General features: G+C 54.7%; 1 protein-coding gene across 3 annotated transcripts; it reads left to right on the forward strand.

Moving 5' to 3' along the window:
- The first annotated feature begins 5,189 nt into the window (after nt 1–5,189).
- ZNF444 (zinc finger protein 444) lies at nt 5,190–21,417 on the forward strand. 3 transcript variants are annotated; one of them, XM_032171263.2, is made up of 5 exons: nt 5,190–5,289; nt 8,361–8,533; nt 9,004–9,322; nt 19,001–19,109; nt 20,073–21,417. In XM_032171263.2, exons 3-5 carry the CDS (start codon nt 9,026–9,028, stop codon nt 20,639–20,641), a joined length of 975 nt encoding a protein of 324 aa, XP_032027154.1. In that variant the 5' UTR covers nt 5,190–5,289; nt 8,361–8,533; nt 9,004–9,025; the 3' UTR covers nt 20,642–21,417. The 3 variants fall into 3 exon arrangements, with proteins under 3 accessions (XP_032027154.1, XP_032027157.1, XP_032027155.1); XM_032171266.2 differs by having other exon boundaries at nt 20,076–21,415; XM_032171264.2 differs by lacking the exon at nt 5,190–5,289 and adding an exon at nt 5,567–5,837.
- The last annotated feature ends 1,857 nt before the right edge of the window (nt 21,418–23,274 follow it).

Raw genomic sequence — 23,274 nt, forward strand, 5'->3', positions numbered from 1 at the left:
GCGAGACTCCGTCTCAAAAAAAACAAAAACAAAAACAAAAACAAAACAAAACAAAAAAGGACCCGCTCCTTATTGGGCCCTTGGGCCGTTATTAACCACGCCCACCCCCAATCCCAACTCTCTGAGTGCGTTATGACCTCCATTCAAGTGAAGACGCTGATGAGCTGAGATCCCCAGGCTCTCTCGGCTGGGGCATGTTGGGTGGGTTTGGAGCCCTGCCCTCACCCACTGTGCTAGGCCCTAAACTCTGGCTGGACACTGATTCTGTGTACTCTGTCCACCCTTGTGTCCTTTGTGCCCATACAACATTTCATCTGTCTCATTATAGGTGTCCAGTTTGTATGAAGTGAACAAATGCTGAGCAGACAATAGCCTGTGGTGAAACAAGCTGTTTTTGTTGCATGGATGTGGGGAGGGAGGGAAGAGTCAACTTTGCATTTGAGCTGGGCTTGCTTTTATTAGCGACTGCACTGGAGGTTAAGTGAGAATAGCGAATGTTTATTGAATTCTTGCTCCCTGCCAGGTAGCCCCTCTGAGTGCTTTGCGTGTATTAACTCATGAATCCTCCCAAGCACGCTGTGAAGCGGCGACTATTCTAGAGTGCAGGCAGGAGGTACGGATGCACAGGAGTGCGCCTTTGCATGCCCTGGAGGCCTTGTGCCCCCTGCTAGAGTTGCTGATTCAGTCTGAGGCAGAGACCGAGAATCTGCATTTCTTTTTTTCTTTTTTTCCTTTTGTTAGACGGAGTTTCACTCTTGTTGCCCAGGCTGGAGTGCAATGGTGCCATCTTGGCTCACCGCAACCTCTGCCTCCCAGTTCAAGTGATTCTCCCGCCTCAGCCTCCCGAGTAGCTGGGATTACAGGCGTGCGACACCACACCCGGCTAATTTTTTTGTATTTTTAGTGGAGATGGGGTTTCTCCATGTTGGTCAGGCTGGTCTCAAGTTCCCGACCTCAGGTGATCCACCTGCCTTGGTCTCCCAAAGTGCTGGGATGACAAGCGTGAGCCACTGCACCCGGCCGAGAATCTGCATTTCTAACAAGCTCCCAGGTGATGCTGTGCAGCTGGTCTGGGGACTACACTTTGAGAACTGCTGTGTTAGAGGAACTTAAAAGAGTGACCCGTGAGGCTGGGCGCGGTGGCTCACGCCTGTCATCCCAGCACTTTGAGAGGCCGAGGCGGGCGGATTACCTGAGGTCAGGAGTTCAAGACCAGCCTGGCCAACATGGCAAAACCCCGTCTCTATTAAAAATACAAAAATTAACTGGTGTGGTGGTGGGTGCCTGTTGTCCCAACTATTCAGGAGTCTGAGGTGGGAGAATTGCTTCAGCCCGGGAGAAGGAGGTTGCAATGAGCCAAGATCAAGCTACTACACTCCAGCCTGGATGACAGAGCGAGACTCAGCCTCAAAAAAAAAGAAAAAGAAAAAGAAAAAAAATAGTGGCCAATAAGTTGAAGCATAGTGATGAAGAGGGAAACGGTGTTGGATTGAGAGCCTGTGTGAACCCTGTGTGTGACATGCAGGCACCTGGCCAACCAGGAAGAGGTGGCTGGAATATTCCTCTGGATCTGCCTGCCAAGCTGTGTGCCCTGGCTCAGTTCTGTAGTGCTCCTGAGGGCCATGCTTTTCTAACACACACAAAGGCACTCTATAAGCTAAAGGAGCTCTGGGTCTGAAGGCAGATCATGTGGGACCGTGCAGGCCAGCGACAAGGGTTTGCAATGGAGGGTTTTAAACAAAAGTGACATGACCCTATTTAAGTTTAAATAAGATCCCTCTGGGACCAGTTTCGGTAGCTCACGCCTGTATTCCCAGCACTTTGGGAGGCCGAGGCAGGTGGATGACCTGAGGTCAGGAGTTCGAGACCAGCCTGGCCAAAATGGTGAAACCCTGTCTCTACTAAAAATACAAAACAATTAGCTGGGTGTGGTAGCGGGTGCCTGTAATCCCAGCTACTCAGGAGGCTGAGGCAGGAGAATCGCTTGAACCCGCGAGGTGGAGGTTGCAGTGAGCTGAGATGGAACCATTGCACTCCAGCCTGGGTGACGAGGAGGAAAACTCCATCTTAAAAAAAAAAAAAAATTCCTCTGATAAATGGGTAAACAAAATATAGTCTGTGTATGCAAAAGAATATCAGGCAATCTTTAAAAGGAAGGAGATTTTGACATACACTACAACATGGATTAACCTTGAGGACATTCTGCCAAGTTAAACAAGCCAGTCACAAAAAACAAATACGGTATGATTCTACTTACATGAAGTATTAATGTAGTCAAAATCACAGAAACTGGGCTGGGCGTGGTGGCTCACACCTGTAATCCCAACACTTTGGGAGGCTGAGGCAGGTGGATCACTTGAGACCAGGAGTTTAAGCCCAGCCTGGGTAACATGGCGAAACACTGTCTCTACAAAAAAAAAAAAAAATTAGCTGGGCGTGGTTGTGTGCACGTGTAGTCTCAGCTACTCGGGAGGCTGATGTGGGAGAATCCCTTGAGCCTGGGAAGTGGAAGTCACAGTGAGCCAAGACTGAGCCACTGCACTCCAGTCTGGGAGACAGAGTCAGACCGTGTCTCAGATAAATAAATAAATAAATAAATTACAGAAACTGATAATGGAATGGTGGTTGGCCAGGAGCTCGGGGGAGAGAGGAATGGGTGGTTCACATTTAATGGGTACAATTCCAATTTGGGAAGATGAAAAATTCGGGAAATGGACAGTAGTGATGATTGCACAGCTTGAATGTACTTTTTTTTTTTTTTTTTTGAGACAGAGTCTGACTCTGTTGCCCAGACTGGGGTGCAGTGGTGCAATCTTAGCTCACTGCAACCTCCACCTCCCAGGTTCAAGCGATTCTCTGGCCTCACCCTCCCGAGTAGCTGGGATTACAGGCACCTGCCACCATGCCCAGCTAATTTTTGTATTTTTAGTGGAGACGGGGTTTCACCATGTTGGCCAGGCTGGTCTCGAACTCCTAACCTTGTGATCCACATGGCTCGGTCTCCCAAAGTGCTGGGATTACAGGCGTGAGCCACCACGCCCGGCCTAGCTTGAATATACTTAATGCTACTGAACTGTACCTTAAAAATGATTAAGATGGTAATTTTTATCTTGTATATATTTTACCACAATAAAAAAAAAAAGATCCCTCTGGCTGCTGTGTGAAGCAGGAACTAGGGGGCAGGAGGCAGAAGAGGCCAGAGTGGAAGCATGACAGTGTCTAAAGAGGCCATGGGGACTTCAACGAGGTGGTCGCCATAGACGGGAGAGCTGTGGACAGATTCTGAATCTATTTTGAAGACAGAGCCAATAGGACCTGATGATAGATTGCATGTGGATGGTGATGAAAAAGAGGAATTGGCTGGGCGCGGTGGTTCACACTTGCAATCACAGCATTTTGGGAGGCCAAGGAGGCAGATCACTTGAGGCCAGGAGTTCGAGACCAGCCTGGCCAACACGGCAAAACCCATCTCTATTAAAAATACAAAAATTAGCTGGGCATGTTGGTGCGCACCCGTAGTCCTCGCTACTGAGGAGGATGCAGCATGAGAATCACTTGAGACTGGGAGTCGGAGGTTGCAGTGAGCTATGATCACACCACTGCACTCCAGCCTGGGTGACAGAGCCAGACCCTGTATCAAAAAACAAAACAAAACAAAACAAAAAGAACCAAGGGCTGCTTTTCTATTTTTGGCCTGAACATTTGGGTGAAGATGGACTTGCTTTCTAAGATGGTGGAGTAATGGGAAGGAACAAGTTTCTTCGCAAGGTGGGGAACAGAGTGCAAAATTCTCTACTGCCCACCTTAGGTTTGAGATGCCTATTAAGAAATCCAAGAGGAGATGTCAAGTAGGCCATCGGATATGAGTGGGAAGAAGATCAGCGTGCTCTAGGAGTAGAAAGCAGGCATGACTGGAACTCATTAAACACGAGGAGAAGACAGTGGTAGACAGGTGGGCCAGGGCAGATTAGGCCACCGTGGGCAAACTGGTCACAAAGTTCTGAGTCAGCCACTCATCGCTTGTGAAACCTGGGGAAAGTTGTTCATTTATGAATATAAGAGGAACAACTTCCATGTAATGAATGCTTGTTATGGGTAAGCCACTGTCTTCGTTTTTATGCCGCGGAGTCTTCAGATCAGCCGGGGAGGTGGAGGATGGGAGGGGGATTCTCTTATCTTTGTTGTAAAGAGGAGGAAATACGCTGCGGGCTGGGGTAGGGCTTGTATGAGCCATAATCAGGTCTGGAACTGTCTAGATAAAAAGCGTCAGCTGATCTCTTAGGATGTCTGTCTGCTCTAAAATCCAAATATGCTTCTTCACAGTTCTGAGATGCAGAAACTGAGGCCTCAGGACGCGGCAGTAGTCTGTCCAATAGGGGCAGACGCGAGGACGCGTGGCAGGTAGCGCTGTCCCCCAATTCACCCCAGGGGAAACTGAGGCTAAAGAGAGGGCGGTGCCCTGTCCAGGTTCACACACAGGAAGAGCCAAACCGAGGCCCCCGCGCTGGCCCCCTCCTGAGCCACCGCCCACCCCGGAACAGGAGGGCAGCCTGCTCACGTCCTGATTCCTGGCAACGGCATCGGCCCTTAAGTTCTGCCCGGGAGGAGAGGGAGGACAAAAAAAAAAAAAAATGCGATCCGTAGTCAAGGAGACGTAGCCTGCACTCCTGATTGGCGCAGAACTCTAGCCTGGTCTCCTCCTCCTCCTCTTCGCTTGCCAGCTTCCAGAGCTCCGGAGGCCCAACCTCCCAAATGCCCGGCGGTGCCCGGCCTCCCCTGATCTCCACAACAGCGCCGCCATGGCTCCTCCTCCCTCTTTTTTTCCCGGCACATCTGCGCATGCCCAGGGCCCGCGCGCAGACCACTGGGAAGTCTCCTCGTGCATTCTGGGAAATGTAGTCCAAAGCCTGACGTGCTCAGAGAGCCAGCGACGTTTGCGCCGTCAAGGTCCAATAGGCTGCAGACGACGCATTCATGTATCTTGGGAAATGTAGTTCCAGTGTTGGCGAAGACGCCACGCGGTGACAAACAGGGGTGAGCCGGTCCCCACGGCGAGGGCCAATGGGCAGCCGCCTTTGCCGCGATGCTTCCTGGGAGTTGTAGTTCGGGGTGAGGCCGGTGCTTCATTGGGAGTTGTTGGGCTGAACGAGCGACTCGGAGTATGGGATTGGGGGAGGGGGACGGGGGGGAGTTTGGCGCAAAGCCTGCTGGGGCATGGAGTCCCGGTGAGCTTTGTGCGCATGTGCGGGGAGGTGATGGGGCTTGGGGGGCCTCGCCTGAGAGAGTGAGGTGAGCGAGGGGGGAAGGAGGGAGGGATCGGGTGGGGGCGGTTGGACGAGGGAGGGACCAGAACTTGGACGGGAAGAGGGGCGCTGGGGGCCTCAGGAGGGAAAGATGGGGGACTTGCGGGGAGGGGAGGAAAAGGGTGATGGGGGAGGGGCTGGGAGAGAGAACTAGAGGGGGAGGGACTTGGAGAGGGGGAGGGGTGGGTAGTGGGAGGGGGTCGTGGATCCTCGAGGTCCTGAACGCGGGAGAGAGAAGCTGAGGGAGAGGACGGGGGAGGGACAGGTGGGGGAGGGGAAGGGGACCCTAGAGAGGGTGGGCTGTGAGATGAAAGCTGAGTGGGAAGCTGGACCCTACAAAGGAGTCTGGGGGCGCTGGGACCGGACCCCTTCGGAAAGGTTTGCGGGAAGGGGCTTCCGGGGACGATGGTTATTGTTGTAACGTAGATACGGCGCAGGTGGCTCGTTTTGCGCGCTGCTTCTACAAGTGCAACTTTTACAGAGTTGTGAAATTCCTGACGATAAGGATCGTTGCTCTGTTTTGCTGCTTTCTCGGTGAGGAGCATCTGCCTTTTTAGCTTGTTACAAGGCATTATTACCTTCGGTAATATGTGTAAAGTGCTTAGAAACTCTGTTTATTGTCATCTGAAGTTGACCCCCGCCACCTCTACCCCATTCAGGATGGAGTCACCCTCGTCTGTATCCGATTTTAACGCCTATTCCAATGTATACTTAGCATTTTAATCTGCGTGCGTGTTCACAGCAGTGTCCCCTGGGCACCTCGCAGGGAAACTTCGACAAAGGAACCCTAAGTCTGACTGGACACTTACTAGCCAGGTGTAGTTCTCAGCATTTTTGTTCTCCTTCTATCACTTTACAGTCAACTAAGTGGAGATACAGGGTATTACAAAAGGTGCCTTGTACCTTGTCCAAGGACACAGAACTGGTAGGAGGCAGAGCTGGAATTTGCCCCAGAGCCTTTGTGCTGTAGGTAAATATTTGTCCAGTGGGCTAGCAGCTCTCAACCAGGAGTGGTTTTGTCCCCCAGGGGACATGTGGCAATGTCTGGAGACTTTTTTTTCCAACTGGGGAAGTGCTACTGGCATCTCATAAAAAGAGGCAGAGATGCTGGTAGACATTGTATGTTGCACAGGATAGCCCCCCACAACACAAGTGCCATTAATGTCGAGGTTGGGAAACTCGAGTAGACAAACCGGTCTTTGTCGAGCACTTAGCCTTTGGAGGCTGCTTCTAACTCCTGCTCCCAGCAGCCTCTTGAGAGGAAGGAGCTCTTGTTAGTCCTGTGTCTCAGGTGGAGAAATGAAGCACAGAGGGGGTAAGTCATATGTCCACAGTCACACTGCTGATGAGTGGCAGAGCTGGAAGTTGAAGCCAGGCTCCACAGCCTCTTAGCCATGATATTAACCCAGCATGCGTGGGTGCTGGCGCCGGGGTACCGGGTGGAACTGGTGTGGACTCTGGAGTCACATCTGGGTCCCATTTGTGGCTCCTTCACTCTCTGAGCATTTCCCTATGGTAAGAGGGGACCCATCTCCCCAGCTCACAGGTCTGTTGGGAAGGTTGGGTGGGGTAGTATAAGACACTAGCTACTCAGTGGCTGTCTTTGAGGCATCCGGGGTGCCTGGCTCTGGACTGGACTGTGCTTTGTGGACACAGACAGCTAGACAGCAGGGTTACAGCTGTTGAATGCACGTAGCACAGGGCGCTCATTGGATGATAGGGTGGATTGACATGGTGGAATGCCCTTACTTAACAGCATGTGCTTTCTTGGGGGCAGGCCCTGTGCTGGATGGCCCCACTGACCCAGAGAAGAGCTGGACTTGGTCACTGCCCCAGAGAGCTCACTTTCTGGACAGCCCAGGGTGTAGTGACCTGTGATCACCTCTGAGATTGCAAACAGGGTCAGCTTGATGGCCTGTGGCCTTGCCCTCTGGCGGAAATTCCTCCTTAGTCCCAGAGGGATCTTTTTTATAGCAGAGCAGGCATTTGTGTGGCTTTTGAGACTTGGATCTGGCCTGGGTCTTCCGATAAGCCTTTCTGCCTGCTCCCAGGTTCATCAATCCTTAAATTGATGGATGGGTGGGGTGGGAGGTGAGGCTGTGGCCTGGCTGTGGAGCCAGAGAGATGTGGATGTGTGAGTCCAGGCTCTGCCACGTGTTAGCTCAGTGACTTTGGGTAAGACACCTCCCCTTGCTCCATCTGCAACTTGGTAGTAACACCAACCTCATGGGATTGATCAGCCTGTAAAGTTTATTTGAGTGCTAGCCAGAATGCTGGGGGTGGAATATGGCGTCTCTTGCCCGCATGGAGCTTGAATTGTAGTGAAGAAAGTCAGCACACAGATATCATAACACTAGATCTTGTTAAATGCTAAAAGAAAACTAATAAGGGTGATGTGTTAGCAATTGGGGGAAGGGCACATGGGTGCAGCCTCGGAGGGGGTGATCTGAGGAGGCTCTCCAAGGGGGTAATAATTGCATGGAGGCCTCAGTCATGAGAAGGAGTCAGGTAAGCAAAGATCAGGGGGGAAAGAGTGATCCAGCGGGAGGCAGCAGCAGGTGCAGAGGCCTTGCGGTGGGCACTGGCCTTCAGTCCGAGAAGATAGAAAGTGAGCCAGACCGGGCACAGTGGCTCACTCCTGTAATCCCAGCACTTTGAGAGGCCGAGGTGGGAGGATCACTTGAGTCCAGGAGTTTGAGACCAGCCTGGGCAATATAGTGAGACCCTGTCTGTACTCTGTCCCAGTGTCCCTTCCTCTTATAAGGCCACAGCCCGATTGGGCCCAGCCCTTGTGACCTCAGTTAACCTTCATTACCAGCTAAAAGCTTCATCTCCAAATACGGTCACACTGGGGTGAGAGCTTCCACAGGTGGCTTTTGGGGGACAAATTCAGGCCACAGCAGTTAGTTGGGGTGGCTTCTGAGTAGGCTGCAAAGTGTCTGCTCCCAGGGTGTGGGGTGCACGGCCCCACAAGTCCAGTGAGGGTGGTGCTGATGGTGACCCGCTGCTGCCAGGCCTGCTGCAAGCTCTTTCTGTGTTTTCTGGTTGAATCCTCAGGACAGGCTGCGGGAGGAGCTGCAGGACTGAGGTACAGAGGCCGGGGGCCCAGGGCGGGACCCAGCCTGGACTTGACTCCCTGGGATCCCAGGAAGGGCACACCCTTTCCTCACCACCCGAGTGAGCGCTGCCCCCTCACAGAGACCTCTTTGCCCCCGGGCCAGGCGGGGCAGGTGAGTGCTTTATCTTACAGGGGAAACCGAGGCACAGAGGCCGGGCCTATCCTGGGTACGTGGGCGGCTCAGAAGCACGGGTCCCAGGCCGGGTGCAGTGGCTCACGCCTGTAATTCCCAGCACTGTGGGAGGCCGAGGTGGGCGGATCACCTGGGGTCAGGAGTTTGAGATCAGCCTGGCCAACATGGCGAAACCCCATCTCTACTAAAGATATAAAAATTAGCCAGGCGTGGTGGCGGGTGCCTGTAATTCCAGCTACTCGGGAGGCCGAGGCAGGAGAACCGCCTGAACCCCAGAGCTGAGGTTGCAGTGAGCTGAGATCCGCCACTGCCCTCCAACCTGGAGGAAAGAGCGAAACTCTGTCTCAAAAAATAAAAAGTAAAAAGAAGAGCGTGGGTCCCATTGTGAGTCTGGGCACCACGGGCAGGGGTCTTGGCGGGCGGGGGTCTCACCGGCCTGTTCCCTGCAGGCGCTGCGGACCGGGAGGTCCCATGGAGGTGGCGGTGCCCGTGAAGCAGGAGGCCGAGGGCCTGGCGCTGGACTCCCCGTGGCACCGCTTCCGCCGCTTCCACCTGGGCGACGCGCCGGGCCCGCGGGAGGCGCTGGGGCTGCTCCGCGCCCTGTGCCGGGACTGGCTGCGGCCCGAGGTGCACACCAAGGAGCAGATGCTGGAGCTGCTGGTGCTGGAGCAGTTCCTGAGCGCGCTGCCCGCCGACACGCAGGCCTGGGTGTGCAGCCGGCAGCCGCAGAGCGGGGAGGAGGCGGTGGCCCTGCTGGAGGAGCTCTGGGTGAGCCTGGCGGGACTGCAAGCGGGGAAGGGAGAGGGGAAGGTGCGGGGAAGCCACCAGGAAGCCCAGGGAGGAGCACCACTGAGCCCCTGAAAACCAGTGTGACCCGCGGTGGGGAGGCCGCGGTACAGCGTGGAGTCCACGTAAGGCACCCTCCATCCCCACCCCAGCTGCAAGGCAGGAGGGCCCCAAGACCCTGGCATACTTGCGAGTTCTCTAGAAGGACTCACAGCCATGTTCACGGTCACGGCTTATCAGAGAAGGACGTGCTGGAAGCAGCTGGGAAGAGGGCCAGGAAGGCTCCAGGGACCGCAGTTACCAGCCGTCCCCTCCCCGCACTCTGCCCGCACGCAGGGAGTGTTGCCAGCCAGGGACGCTTCTCAGACCGTGGTGTCCCGGGCTCTTACTGGGGACTCCTCCCCGCTCTGTGTGGCTGACCTCGGCCTCCAGCCCCTTGAAAGTCAAGGATACCCCCTGGCCCAAACTCTACCCCAAATTCATCTTGCTGTCGGGCTGGCCTGAGTCCCCCGGGCAGGCAGACCCTCCTTGTCATGCCTGAGGCTCCAGAGGTTCAGAGATGGCTTCCCGGGGGCGGAGGGCAAAGCCAGGCATCTCTCTGGGCAGGTTTGGTTTCCTGACCACATAGCAGGCAAGGGCCGACTCACGTTCTGGGTGAAGTCTTAGTGCACAGCCACACCCATCCACTCACGTCACCTGGGGCTGACGCTTGCCACCGTGATGACCACAGAGGGCCCGAGGAGCTGGAGGCACTGACTGCCTGGCCCCGCTGGGGAAGCAGCCGGCCTGGCTTAGAGTCCTGTCCGGCGGGGACGTGTTATGGGAGCTGCAGACACCATCTTAAGTGTTCTAGTCAGCACGTTAAAAAAAGGCAGATTTACTTCATGGACCCCAATGTATTCAAAATACCGTCCTTTCAGTAGTGGCACTCTCCCATGGCTGGTGGCTGCTGTGTGGGGCCTGGGTGATGAGCAGTGGGCAGCCACGCAGAGACCTCTGAGAAGACTGGTCCAGGCCACGGGAGCAGCCAGTGCAAAGGCCCTGAGCCACCGCGAGCAGCAGAGGGGCCCTGAGTGAGGGGGTGTTTGTGGCCAGGCCCGAGCCCCCAGTGGCAGGAGGATGAAGAGTCAGTGATTGGGTGCTCCTCGTAAGTGCGTACCGAGTGCCTGCTGGGTGCTAAGATGTAGCAGCAGAGAGGTGGCATCTTGGTGAGGCAAAGCGAGCAAAGCCTTTCAGTCCACGGCAGCCGGGCATCCTTCCTTTCTTCCAGAGGGAGCAGCTCCTGTCAAGGCTGCCAGTGGCCTCATCCGTCTCCCTTCTCATGCGGCCTGACCAGCCCCCAAACACTCCCCCCCGCTTATTGTCTGGGATACAGCTCGCCGCTGCCTCTGCTCCCGCCTCCTAGCACCTCTGGGCTGGCTCTGGCTTCTCTATCCTCACCCTCCTTCCGGCTCATTGTTCCTGAAAGTGGGTTGTAACAAATCACAAACCCAGCAGCTTATAAATCACACAAGTCTGTTACAGTTCTGGAGGTCAGAAGTCCAAAATGGTTTGGTCTCATGGCCCAAAATCGAGGTGTCTGCAGGGCCACGTCCCTTCTCAAGGCTCCAAAATCAAGGCTCCTAGAGGCTGCCCGCATTCCTTGGTTCATGGCCCTTCCTCCGTCCTCAGAGTGCTGCACTCCGACCTCTGCTTCCATCCCCCATCACTCCTCTGACCTTGACCCGCCTAGGTCCCGTGGTCACTTCTTTCATTATTTATTTATTTATTTTACTTTAAGTTCTGGGATACATGTGCTGAACGTGCAGGTTTGTTACATGTGCCATGAAGGTTTGCTGCACATACCAACCTGTCATCTAGGTTTTAAGCCCCACATGCCTTAGGTGTTTGTCCTCATGCTCTCCCTCCCCTTCCACCAGCCCCCGACAGGCCCTGGTGTGTGTGTTGTTCCCCTCCCTATGTCCATGTGTTCTCACTGTTCAACTCCCACTTCTGAGTGAGAACATGCGGTATTTGGTTTTCTGTTCCTGTGTTAATTTGCCGAGGATGACGGCTTCCAGTTCATCCATGTACCTACAAAGGACATGAACTCATTCTTTTTCATTGCTGCATAGTATTCCATGGTGTACTGTGGTCACGTCTTAGGACGCCTGTGATGACATTGGGCTCGTCAGGATAGTTCAGGAGAGTTTCCCCACGTCAGTGCTTAACTCCCTCCCGTCTGCAGAGTCCTTGTTGCCCTGAGACAGCAAGTGACAGGTTCTGGGGATCAGACCATGTACATCTTTGGGGCCATTATTCTGTCTGCCACAGAGGCGAAGTGAACGCAAGGTGAAGTGGGGGTGGAATAGAACTAACATGGAATCCATCAACCTCGGGGTTATGCCCTTTCCAGTTTCCATGACAGCTCAGAACAGGATCTGGCACATGGGTGCCGTCTAGGTAGATTTCAGCCACTGTTACTATGAGCTCATGCCATCTGTTTTGTTGGCATTAAAATGTTCTTTTAGGAAAAGATGGTAAAAGTAGGTCATGGTTATTGTTGCTTTTAATGTATATATCTTGCAAAATAAAAAACAAATCTTCCATTCGGGGATGCAGAGAGAGTTCTATTGGTTCAGTGAATTCTAAAAGTTGGGAAATCACCAGGCTCCAGGGCCGTCGGGACTCTCCTGCGTTCTCTGCTCGCTCCGAGGTGAACCTCCCACTGTGGCTCTGGGATGTCTTTAGCATCTCTCTTGTATTTGTTACTCTCTCTTTTTAGTAAGAGCAGATCTCAGGCTCAGAGCCTTCTCCTATCAGTATCCACACGGACTGGAATAACACTGCTGTGAGTGATTGAATTTCCCATGACCTCTCTGTCTGGCACATGATACTGGCTTTCCATTTCCGGCAATGATACAACATGGTCTTAAGTCAGTGTTATTTTAGTTTTAGGTAAAAGTAAAGAAGAGTAATAAGAGCCCGGGTGACAGCCATTGTAGCTGACGGTGGTGTACAGACAGCTGACATCTGGGGGCGCTGCTGTGGATTGGGGTTTCTTGGCATCTGGTCTGTGGGTCCTCGCCTGTCCTCAGAGTTTTCACCGAGACATTGCCGGATGAGAAAGAGAGGACAGCTGAGGAGAGGCTCCTGTGCTGGTAGAAAGCGGTAGAGCTCACCTGGAAACTTTTAAAAAATACTGTCGGCCGGGCACAGTGGCTCACACCTGTCATCCCAGCACTTTGGGAGGCCAAGGTGGGCAGCTCACCTGAGGTCAGGAGTTCGAGACCAGCCTGGCCAACATGGCAAAACTGCATCTCTACTAAAAATACAAAAATCAGCTGGGCGTGGTGGTGTGTGCCTGTAATCTCAGCTACTCAGAAGGCTGGGGCAGGAGAATCGTTTGAACCCAGGAGCTGGAGATTGCAGTGAGCCAAGATTGCACCACTGCACTCCAGCCTGGGCGACAGAGTGAGACTCTGTCTCAAAAAAAGAAAAAATACTGTTGCCAGGATTTTACTCTTAGATTTGAAGTTGCGGTTATGAGGTGAGTGGGGCCTCAGCTTCAGTAATTTTTTAACTGAATGTCTCCATTCTCCTGTTGAAGGACATTTGGGTTGATTCCAGGGTTTTGTTTTTTTTTTTTAATAGAGCTGGTTTACGTCTCTGAATAGGTTTCTGTGTGAATACACGTTAACATTTATCTAGGGTAAGCGCCCAGGAGTGCAGTTGCTGGGTTGCGTGACGTCTTAGTCTGTTTGGGCTGCTGTAACAAGGTACCATAGGGTGCTGGCTGAAAACAACGGGAATGTGTTTCTCACAGTTCTGCAGGCTGGGGAGTTTGAGATCAAGGCCAGCTCAGTGTTTGGTGAGGGCCTCCTGCTAGTTCACAGATGGTGGCTTCCTGCTGTGTCCTCACAGGGCAGAAGGGGTGAGGGGTCTCTCTGGGGTCTCTTCTAGAAGGGCACTAATCCCATCCGCGAGGGCTCCCCCTTCATGACCTAATCACCTCCCAAAGGCCCCACGTAATCTCATTACCTTCAGGGTTAGGATTTCAACATAAGAATTTGAGAAGCACACAAACATTTGGTCTGTAGCAAAGTCTTCTGTCCATTTTCAGACTGGATTGTTTTCTTGCCCTTGAGATTCGTTCATGTTATTCTGGATGCATCCTTTGCCAGCTAGTAGACTTTCACATTTTTTTAAAAAGTGCCTCCTGACCTGTGTGAGCCACCGGAGTTGGGGACCACCAACAAGAGAGAGCCCGTCATTCAGGAGGGGGCAGACTCTTCCATTTGGGGGAGAACAGGGAACATTTGGGAATCACGGACTCCATGGTTCTAAGGACTGTTCCCATCTCCTCAGAGTCTAGGGGACTTAGAGAAATATGTAGCCTTCTTGGCTACGTTGGCCTTGTCAAGTTTGTTTATGACTTTTTTATGGTATGTCTAGCAGCTGGAATGTAGTCTCATATAGTCTCCTGTGGGTTGGGGCCTTGTCTTTTGTTCAGTGATGTGTCCCTGGAGCTCAGGATGGTGCTGGGCACATAGTAGGTGCTACAAAAATACTCATTGAGGAATGGCTAACCCGTCCCAGCCTCCTCTTGTCCTGCTGTGGAGGGAATGGCTAACCGTTCCTAGCCTCCTCTTGTCCTGCTTTGATATACAGGGTTTGACAGGAAGACCAGGGTATGGTCAGCTTCCTCACTTCTGTGGAGAGAGAATCTGATCTGCCCAGAAAGATCGAATGACCTGGCTGTAGTCACTCAGCATCTGGCCTCAGGCACACAATAGCGAAAGGGGATAGTTTGAGACAGATGGGGGCAGGGCGTCTGCCAAGGGGGGAAATGCAGAGAAAAGCCAGTGGGGTCGGCCTGGGAGGCGGGGAGAGGCAGCTCCAGCCAGTACCTGGTTAGCTTGACAGGAAATGCCCCAGTCAGCCTGCATCTCAGGTCGGAATTGAAGGGGAGGCCCTGGGGCTCCAGAGGCAGCTGGGAGCACAGGAAAATAGCGCAGGGTAGCTGTTCAATGTAAAAGCCAAACTTAGCAGATTAGCAGAGGACAGGTTGATAATCAAGCCCCAAACTCAGTATTTGAAAAGAATGGTAGAATAGTGCAAACCTTCAGCAAGTTGACTAGGAGGAAAACAAGAAACGGCACAAACACTGTTGGTGGAAGCAAGCAAAGCCGGGGATGGAGCGGATTTGACAGCCGTTGAGAACAACGTACACAATGCATTCGAAGTCCTAGATGAAATGGACAGTTTTCTAGGAAAATATAAATCACCAGCACATGCTCATGATGTAGTGGCAGATGTGAGAGTCTGGAAACCAGAGAGGGGAGATCAAAAGGTGACGAAAGACTTTGGCGTGTAGAAGGCGCCGGGTTCCAGCACTTTACATGAAGGCGCTGGGCTCCAGCACTTTATGTGTAAGTTGTGCCAGGCCTCCAAGGAACTGATCATTCTCATCTGTTCTTTTTTTTGAGGCGGAGTCTCACTCTGTCACCCATGCTGGAGTGCAGTGGCGTGGTCTCAGCTCACTGCAACCTCTGCCTCCCATGCTCAAGCAATTCTCCTGCCTCAGCATCCCAAGTAGCTGGGATTACAGGTGCATGTTACCATGCCCGGCTAATTTTTTTGTGTTTTCAGGAGAGACGGGGTTTCACCACGTTGGCTAGGCTGGTCTCAAACTCCTGCCCTTATGATCCACCCGCCTCAGCCTCCCAAAGTGCTGGGATTACAGGCATGAGCCACCATGCCAGCTTCATCTTCTCATCTTTTACACAAACTTCTAGAACACAGGGAAGGTGTTCCTCCGCTCATTGGCAAGGCTGCCACCCCCACCCCCACCCCCACCCACCTAACAGGACAAGGACAGCACAGGAAAAGAAGGTTGCAGCCAGTCTCATGGGACCCTCAGCAGAACATTGGCAGCTTGATTCCGCAGTGGGTAGATAGACTGATGTGCTGGGGCAGGTGGAGCTTAGCCCAGACACACGAGGATGCTCCATCCTTAGGAAGTCTCTCAATTAAAGTACACAGACTTCAAAGCCGACCAGAGTCTCTCAGTTAAAGTACACAGACTTCAAAGCCGACCAGAGTCTCTCAGTTAAAGTACACAGACTTCAAAGCTGGATATGAGTCCTGCCTCCGCCTCTTCCAAGCTGGTGACCTTGGACACATGTCTGGGATTCTCGGAGCCTTGGCTTCCTCAGCTGCAATTTTGGAATCTCGATTCCTGAGCCCTCCAGGGATGGGTGTAAGGAGGGCTCCATCAGGCAGTGTGTTCCTGGCTGTGCCACACTGGCTCAGTCAGTCACACACAGGGTCACAGCTTATTACAGAGAAAGGACACAGATGACAACCAGCCAAGGGAAGAGATGCGTGGAACGGGTGGAGGAAGGCTCTGTGCTCGGAGCTCCCAACTGTCCTCCCGCCGTGGAGTGTGGACGGCGCTAACTCCTCCCGGCAATAACGTGTGACAACCTGCAGGGGGTGCTGCTGGCCAGGGACGCTCCCCTGAGCTCGGCGCTCTGGGTGTCTGTTGGGGTTGTGTGTAGATACGCTGACCTTCGTCTCCATGCCCGGCAGAGACCGAGCTGATGCACGTGGCCCAGACCCCCAACCCTGAGTCACGCTGTTGGCTTCGCCCACCCGGGTGGCCCAGGGCCCCAGGTGAGCAGACCCTGCCATCAGGCAGTGTGTTCTAGGGGCACAGAGGTGACCCTCCCTGGAGCCAAGGGCAGAGGCCAGACCTCTCTGGACAGGGCTGATCCTCACCACACAGCAGCAGCGTCTCGTCCAGTCTCCACGCAGCCTGCAGGGTCCGTCCTGGGTACTGGTGTCATCTCAGGGAAGGGAAGCAGCTTGCCCGAGGTGACACAGCTGGTTCAGGGGCAGGGGGATCTGTGGAAAAAACGCACTCAAAGTATCTTTTTCTATTCTCAGTATCAGTGACCACAGAAGACGTCTGTGACCAAATGTTGGAGGGGGTGTCCCCTCACATACCGGGCAACCAATCAACTCTGCAGCAGACGCAAGCTGGGTGTCCTCTAATGCATTTCCAACACGGTCTCCCTGGAGACAGCGCCAGATCCCACAGGTTGAGGGCTCACATCCCAAGACTGGCCCCCCATTTCTGATGCCAGTCACAAGCCCCAGGTTATTTCATCTGTGCTTCCAACTGACGGGCTGTAAATCAGGCTCCCACAGCCCCTCCTCTGGTTCCGTTAATTTGCTAGTGTGCTCACAGAATCAGGGAAACATGTTTACCGATTTATTGCAAAGGAGATTTTAAAGGATACCAGTGAACAGCCAGCTGGAGAGCCACGTACGGTGAGGTCTGGAAGGGTTCCGAGCGCAGGGGCCTCGGTCGCTGTGGACTTGGGATGCACCATCCTCCCGGCATGTGGGTGAGGTCTAGTTTACCTTGCTGTCCACCTCCACGAGTTCAGCTTTCTGGAAGCTCCCTGAACCCTGTCCTTTGGGCCTTTTATGGAGACTTGGTTGAGAGGCATAACTGAAGCATGGACAGCCATGTAGAAATGCGACTGGATAAAACGGGTGTGACCGAATCTGAGTAGACCGAGCGGGGAAACCTCGCAAGGCCTGTGTGTTCAGACCCTTCTTGGCCCCCTTGTTCAGCTTTCTTTCCTCCAGGGTAGGGGCAGGACCCCTTCTGAAGGGGGGTGTTATGACCCACAGTCAGACAAATTAGGTCAGAAAAATTTTTTATGGCCAGAGGTGGGGGAAGATTGAAGTATATTTTTAGTTTTTAAGGCCTGCCTTGCAGAGAAAGAAGAGCAGGTGAAAGTGGCGCAGAAGGTCAGGGAGAGACTCTTTTTCTGAGGCCTAAAGCTTCCCAGCATTAGAACAAGACTGTAACAAGGGCTGTGGGAGTCACGAGCCGGGAGCCCTGGACAGAACCCAATGTATACGTATCATAAAATCACAGGGAGGATTAGGATCCCGGGGCTGCTCCATGCTCCCCGCTTCTGTGTGCCTGTCCCTGCAAGGCGCACCTGTCCCCGCATGGGTGTGCCCTGGATGTCTCTTCCTGTGGACGATGCCTGGCCAGCGTCCCCTGTCTCTGGGACCTCAAACCAGGAAGTTCCGAGAGGAATGGGTGGATCTCAGGCTTTTCTGTGCCCAAGATCTCCGGGAGAACCCTCTGCTGGCACGGCTTCCCGGGCTCCACTGTCAGGTGTGTCAACCCCGGTGCCCTTGAGCTGAGGCCAGGACGGCACCCCTGCCCAGCCTCTGCCTGTGGCCGACACCACACAAGGGTCATGGGAGCCCCACCAAGGGCCAAGGAGCTGGAGGGTGGTCCAGGGTGGTGCTCTGGGCCCGAGTGAGACTGTGCTGTTCTGACTCTCCAACAGGCCCCAGAGCCCATCACGGTCCCTCAGCCAGGTTGGGAGGCACCTAGGATCTAGTCAGCGTGTGCCAAGCCCCCATCCGCATGCCTCAGCCGCCTGAGTCACTGGGATTACAGTCATGAGCCACCAGGCCCATGCTCTTGTATCTTGACCCCCTTCTTTAGGAAACGTTTTCTTGTCTGTCGGAGTGAGGGTGGGTGGTTTGCCCCTGCCGCTTTGCTTTTTTTTTTTTTTTTTTGAGACAGAGTCTCGCTCTGTTGCCCAGGCTGGAGTGCAGTGGCTTGATCTCGGCTCACTGCAACCTCCACCTCCGGGGTTCAAGTGATTCTCCTGCCTCAGCGTCCGGAGAAGCTTTGATTACAGGTGCATGGCACCACGCCCAGCTAATTTTTGTAAATTTAGTAGAGACAGGATTTCACCATGTTGGCCAAGCTGGTCTCAAACTCCTCACCTTGTGATTCGCCTGCCTCAGCCTCCCAAAGTGCTGGGATTACAGGCATGAGCCACCTCGCCTGGCCTAGGCATTGCTAATTTTCACACCAACGATTGCTTTATGATGCAGGTACTCATCTGGCCAAAACTATTTGAAATGGGGAAAAGGTGTGGTATGTGGCTTAGCTGTCGTTGGCACCAGAAGAATTCTCATCCCCTTCCCTTGGGGACGTGGTTTTGAGGAATGATATAGTAGGGCAAAGAAACCACAACCAGAGTTGGACTGAAACTTTTTAAATTTTTGGTCTTCCTAGCTGGTGCCATCCTGCTTGGCAGCTGTTCTGCCGTTTCACACCGAGAAAAACTGTTTCTGAACTTAGTTTACTTTTTTCCCAAGTTAAAAGTAGCTCGTATATTCTGCATTTTGTTAAGGAGCTTGCACTTTATCCAAAGGGCAGGACGAAGCTGATCTGAGACAGGTGTATTAGTTATTTCTTGCTTCCTAACAAGTCACCCGAAACTCAGGGATGTAAAACAGTAACATCTGTCAGCTCAGAAAGCCTCTGTGGGTCAGGAGTCTGCGAGTGGCTTGGGCACGTGGACCTGGCCCAGGGTCTCCTGTGAGGTCACAGTGCAGGGTTGGCCGGGCTGTCATTTGAAGGTTGGTGGCTTCTAGATGGCTCCCTGGCAGGAGGCCTTGGTCCTCACCTGTGGGCCTCTCCGTGGGGCGGCTTCAGTGTCACCCAGCATGACTGTGGCTTCCCCCCTGCAGGGATGGGATTGCACAGCTGGTCGCCGGTGGTGGGGAGAGGGAGAAATAGAGGCCCTCGCTCAGGTTTCTGAGTTCAAAACTGCGCTCTCATTTCAGGGGCCAGCAGCCTCCCCCAATGGGTCGTCAGCAACGAGGGTGCCTCAGGATGTGACGCAGGGCCCCAGGGCCACAGGTGGAAAGGAGGACAGCGGGATGATTCCCTTAGGTGAGCCGCTGGCCTCCCTGGTTCTCCCTGCCAGCCCCCAGCACCGGGGAGGGGGTTCAGTGAACGATCCTGGCACCAGGACAAGGACAGACTTGGACCCCAGCCCTTGAGGAGCCCCAGGGTTCAGACCCAAGGGGCAGGCATTGGGGGTATGGGTGGGCCTCGGGGTTGGAAGTTCATCCATCCATCCATCCATCGATGCACCCATCTAGCCATCATCCACCCTCCACCTATCCATTCCTCTATCATATACCCACCCATTCACCCATCCATCCCTCTATCATTCGCCCAGGCATCCATCCATCCTTCACATGTTCCCCCTTACACCAATCCCACCATCCCTCTGTCATCCATCCATCATCACCCATCTATCCATGACCCACCCATCCATCCAGCTACCCATCCACCCATGCACCCACCCATCCATCATCTGTACATTCATCCACCCATCATCCATCCATCCCATCATCATCTATCCATCATCCACCCACGCATTCATCATCTGCGCATCCATCACCCATCCGTCCATCTAGTCATCCACCCACCTATCCATCATCTGTACATTCATCCACCCATCATCCATCCATCCCTCCATCATCTATCCATCATCCACCCACGCATTCATCTACGCATCCATCACCCACCCATCCATCTATCTACTCATTCACTCACACACCCACCCATCCATCATCTGGACATTCATCCACCCATCATCCACCCACGCATTCTTCATCTACTCATCCATCATCCAGCCAGCCATCATCTATTATGTATTGGGCATTGACTGTATGCCAGGCACTACAGGTATCGGGACACAGGTATGAATAAGAAGCCCACAGCCCAGCCCTCTTCCCACCCCAGTGGTTTCTGCCTTTAAGCGTTCCCTCCCTGCCTCCACCCCAGCCTGTGCTGTCCTTGCCCCGCCCTCGTGCCGATCCAGATGCTGACTCTTTCTTTTCCCAGCAGGCACCGCCCCTGGGGCTGAGGGGCCGGCGCCTGGGGACTCCCAGGCTGTGCGCCCCTACAAGCAGGAGCCCAGCAGCCCCCCGCTGGCGCCTGGCCTGCCCACCTTCCTGGCGGCCCCGGGCACCACGTCCTGCCCCGAGTGCGGCAAAACGTCCCTGAAACCAGCTCACCTGCTGCGCCACCGGCAGAGCCACTCGGGCGAGAAGCCGCACGCCTGCCCTGAGTGCGGGAAGGCCTTTCGGCGCAAGGAGCACCTGCGGCGCCACCGCGACACGCACCCCGGCAGCCCCGGGCCCGCGCTGCGCCCTCTGCCCGCCCGTGAGAAGCCCCACGCGTGCTGCGAGTGTGGCAAGACCTTCTACTGGCGCGAGCACCTGGTGCGCCACCGCAAGACGCACTCGGGAGCGCGGCCCTTTGCCTGCTGGGAGTGTGGCAAGGGCTTCGGGCGCCGCGAGCACGTACTGCGCCACCAGCGCATCCATGGCCGGGCAGCGGCCAGCGCGCAGGGGGCGGTAGCTCCGGGCCCTGATGGTGGAGGCCCCTTCCCGCCCTGGCCCTTGGGTTAGCTGCCTCCTGGCCCGCGCCGCCTCTCGCCCTTGGTGCTGCCCCCGGGCCGTCCCTCCTCTCTCCCAGCGCCACTTGGCCTCTTCCCTTCTTCCTTCCCTCCCGTTGCCCTCCTTCACCTGCGCCTCCCTTGTCTGAACTTCCCAACGCCTTCCTCTCTATTCCTTTCCAACTCCTTTTCCCCCAAATTTCACTTTCCTTCTCAGGTCTCACCCCAGCCCCCCCTTCTCCCTGATTTCCCGCCCTCTCTCGCTGTGTGAAGGGGCCTCTCCCTAATGTCTCCTCCTTCCCCCCTCTTCTCTCTCCTGCGGCCCAGCCTCCCTCTCCCTCGTCCATTCCTCTCTCCCCGCCCTTTTCCTGCCTGAAGAGCAGAGGTGAGGACCTGGGACCCCTGAGGGGCAGGCGAGGAGGAGCTCGGGCGCAGGCCAGGCCCCCTTGATGAAGCGGAGGCTGAAGGAAAGGGGTCTGGGTCTTGTCCCTAGGAATTCTCTTCCCGCAGGACGGATTGGGGGTCAGGGGGAGGCAGCGGGTGATGGCTCTGACAAGCTGAACCCAGGACCTGGCTGTGGTCTCCTTGGTCTCGCTGCCCCCTGTGACCCTAAGGCATGGGATGGACAGAGATACCTGCCCCCGTGAAGCTGGTTGGGGAGGGCAGTTCACCAGCATCCATAGAGTAATAAAGTCACTGTGTGTAGACCCGGAGTCTGAGCTCTGTCTGGACTCTGTCCGGCACAGCCACCCTCCCAGGGCCGAGCGTCTGGGGTGCCCGGGGCTTCTGGGGTCGGCTGTCTTGGCTCCCACCGCAGACTCTCTTGGCATGAGAGAGGCCCTGGGAGTCTGGGCGCAGCTGTGGGAAGCAGTGCAGGAAATGTGTCCTCAGGAGGGCTGTCCCCACCTCCATCCTACTGAGGCAGGGATGAGGCTCCCGGAAGGGACCTGCCGAGCGCCACACTGAGTCAGGTTCGCGTCTGAGCCCTTCAGCTTCCTGGCTGGGGACCGACAGGTTGGTCATACCCTCTGGGCATGAGTTCCACATCCGTGAGTGATGATAATGGCACCCACCTCCCTTGCTAAGGCCACTCTGTTTGACTGGGGTCCTGAGTGTCGGTGTTGGTAGGTCTCGGGTGGCCCGTTCTGCCACGCAAGGAATCCTCTCTTCTTTAGCTGGAGCCATTGGCCGAGGAGGGGGCTCCGTATGGAGGGCAGGCCTTGGCCAGCTGCGTCTTTCCAGGGTGCCGCCTCTTGTCAGCTCAGCGAGCAACCCCGGTTCCTTCTCTCCAGAGAGGAAATCTCCAGCCTCTGCCGGGTGGATGAAGGGCAGTTGCCGGGCTTTGGAAAGTGGAGAATGAGAGCGCTGGTCTGACCACTCCCCTGCCGCCCAGTCTTGGGGCTGGCTTCACCCTGGTCCTTTTGGTTCCTGCCTGCCCAGCGCCTGAGCCTGGGAGGGGTTCTATGTCAAACCCTCCATGGTTGCCGCTTTGCGTCCGAGCCCCCCACGGTCACTGCCTTGCTCTCTGCTTCAGCTTCTGGCTCAGAGTCAAGGGCTGGGGCAGGTACAGCCTGTGCCGGGCTGCGAGGGCATCTGGGAACAGCCACCTGGACGGTCCAGTGCACATCACTGGAGCCTAGGTCTGCCTTCAAGACTCACAGTGCAGGGAAGGGTTTAGGTGCCAGGCTGTCCAGGAAGGGCAAGTGACCACAGGTCTCAGCACCCACCTCCTAAAACAGGACTAGTAGTAATGCCCCTCCTGGAAAGGGGCTGTTTTGGAAATTAAATAAGGCTGGGTGCAGTGGCTCATACCTGATATCGCAGCACTTTGGGAGGCTCAGGTGGGTGGATCACTTGAGCTCAGGAGTTCAAGACCAGCTCGGCTAACATGCTGAAACCCCGACTCTACTAAAAATACAAAAATTAGCCAGGCACGATGGTGGACACCTGTAATCCCAGCTACTCTGGAGGCTGAGGTGGGAGGATCACTTGAACCCAGGAGGCGGAGGTTGCAGTGAGCTGAGATGGCGCCACTGCCCTACTCCAGCCTGGGCAACAGAGCGAGACTTCGTCTCAAAACAAAAAATAAGGTAATGAATGCAGAATACTTACGGGAACTTGGTGTGTGATCTCGGCGCGTTGGTTTCACACTGAGGTGCATGTTAAGGATGTTACCGTGCCCACTGTGTGGGGGGGAAGACGGGCTAGGGGAAGCTGTGTCGTCTGCTGCCGACTTTCAGGAAGTGACTAAGAGGCATGAGAGGGAGTAAGAGGTGGTGTCAGGCCAGGGTCTGAGGACGGGGTTCTGCTAACAGCAAACACAGAGTGAGTCTGGTGGGCCATACCTTTTTAAAATCCAGCTTGTTTATCATCATAACCAACCGATGAGGCATGCACTGTTGTTATCCCCATGGTACAGATGGGGAAACTGAGGCATCAAAAGAGTAAGGGACTGGGCCACGTCTGTGGATCTCATCCCAGGGGTCTGGGCTCACAGTATTCACTCCAGCTCCTAACAGCACAGCTGCTGCTTTTGCCCATTCAGGCTCCATCTCTTCTCTTCTGAAAAGCCTCCCGGGACTTCTATGCCCCTTTGGGGACCCCTCCAACACACACCCCCCCCATGTCTGGTCTCAGAGGGACCGT

Source organism: Hylobates moloch, unplaced genomic scaffold, assembly GCF_009828535.3.
Source record: "Hylobates moloch isolate HMO894 unplaced genomic scaffold, HMol_V3 SCAFFOLD_12, whole genome shotgun sequence".
Classification (NCBI taxonomy): domain Eukaryota; kingdom Metazoa; phylum Chordata; class Mammalia; order Primates; family Hylobatidae; genus Hylobates; species Hylobates moloch.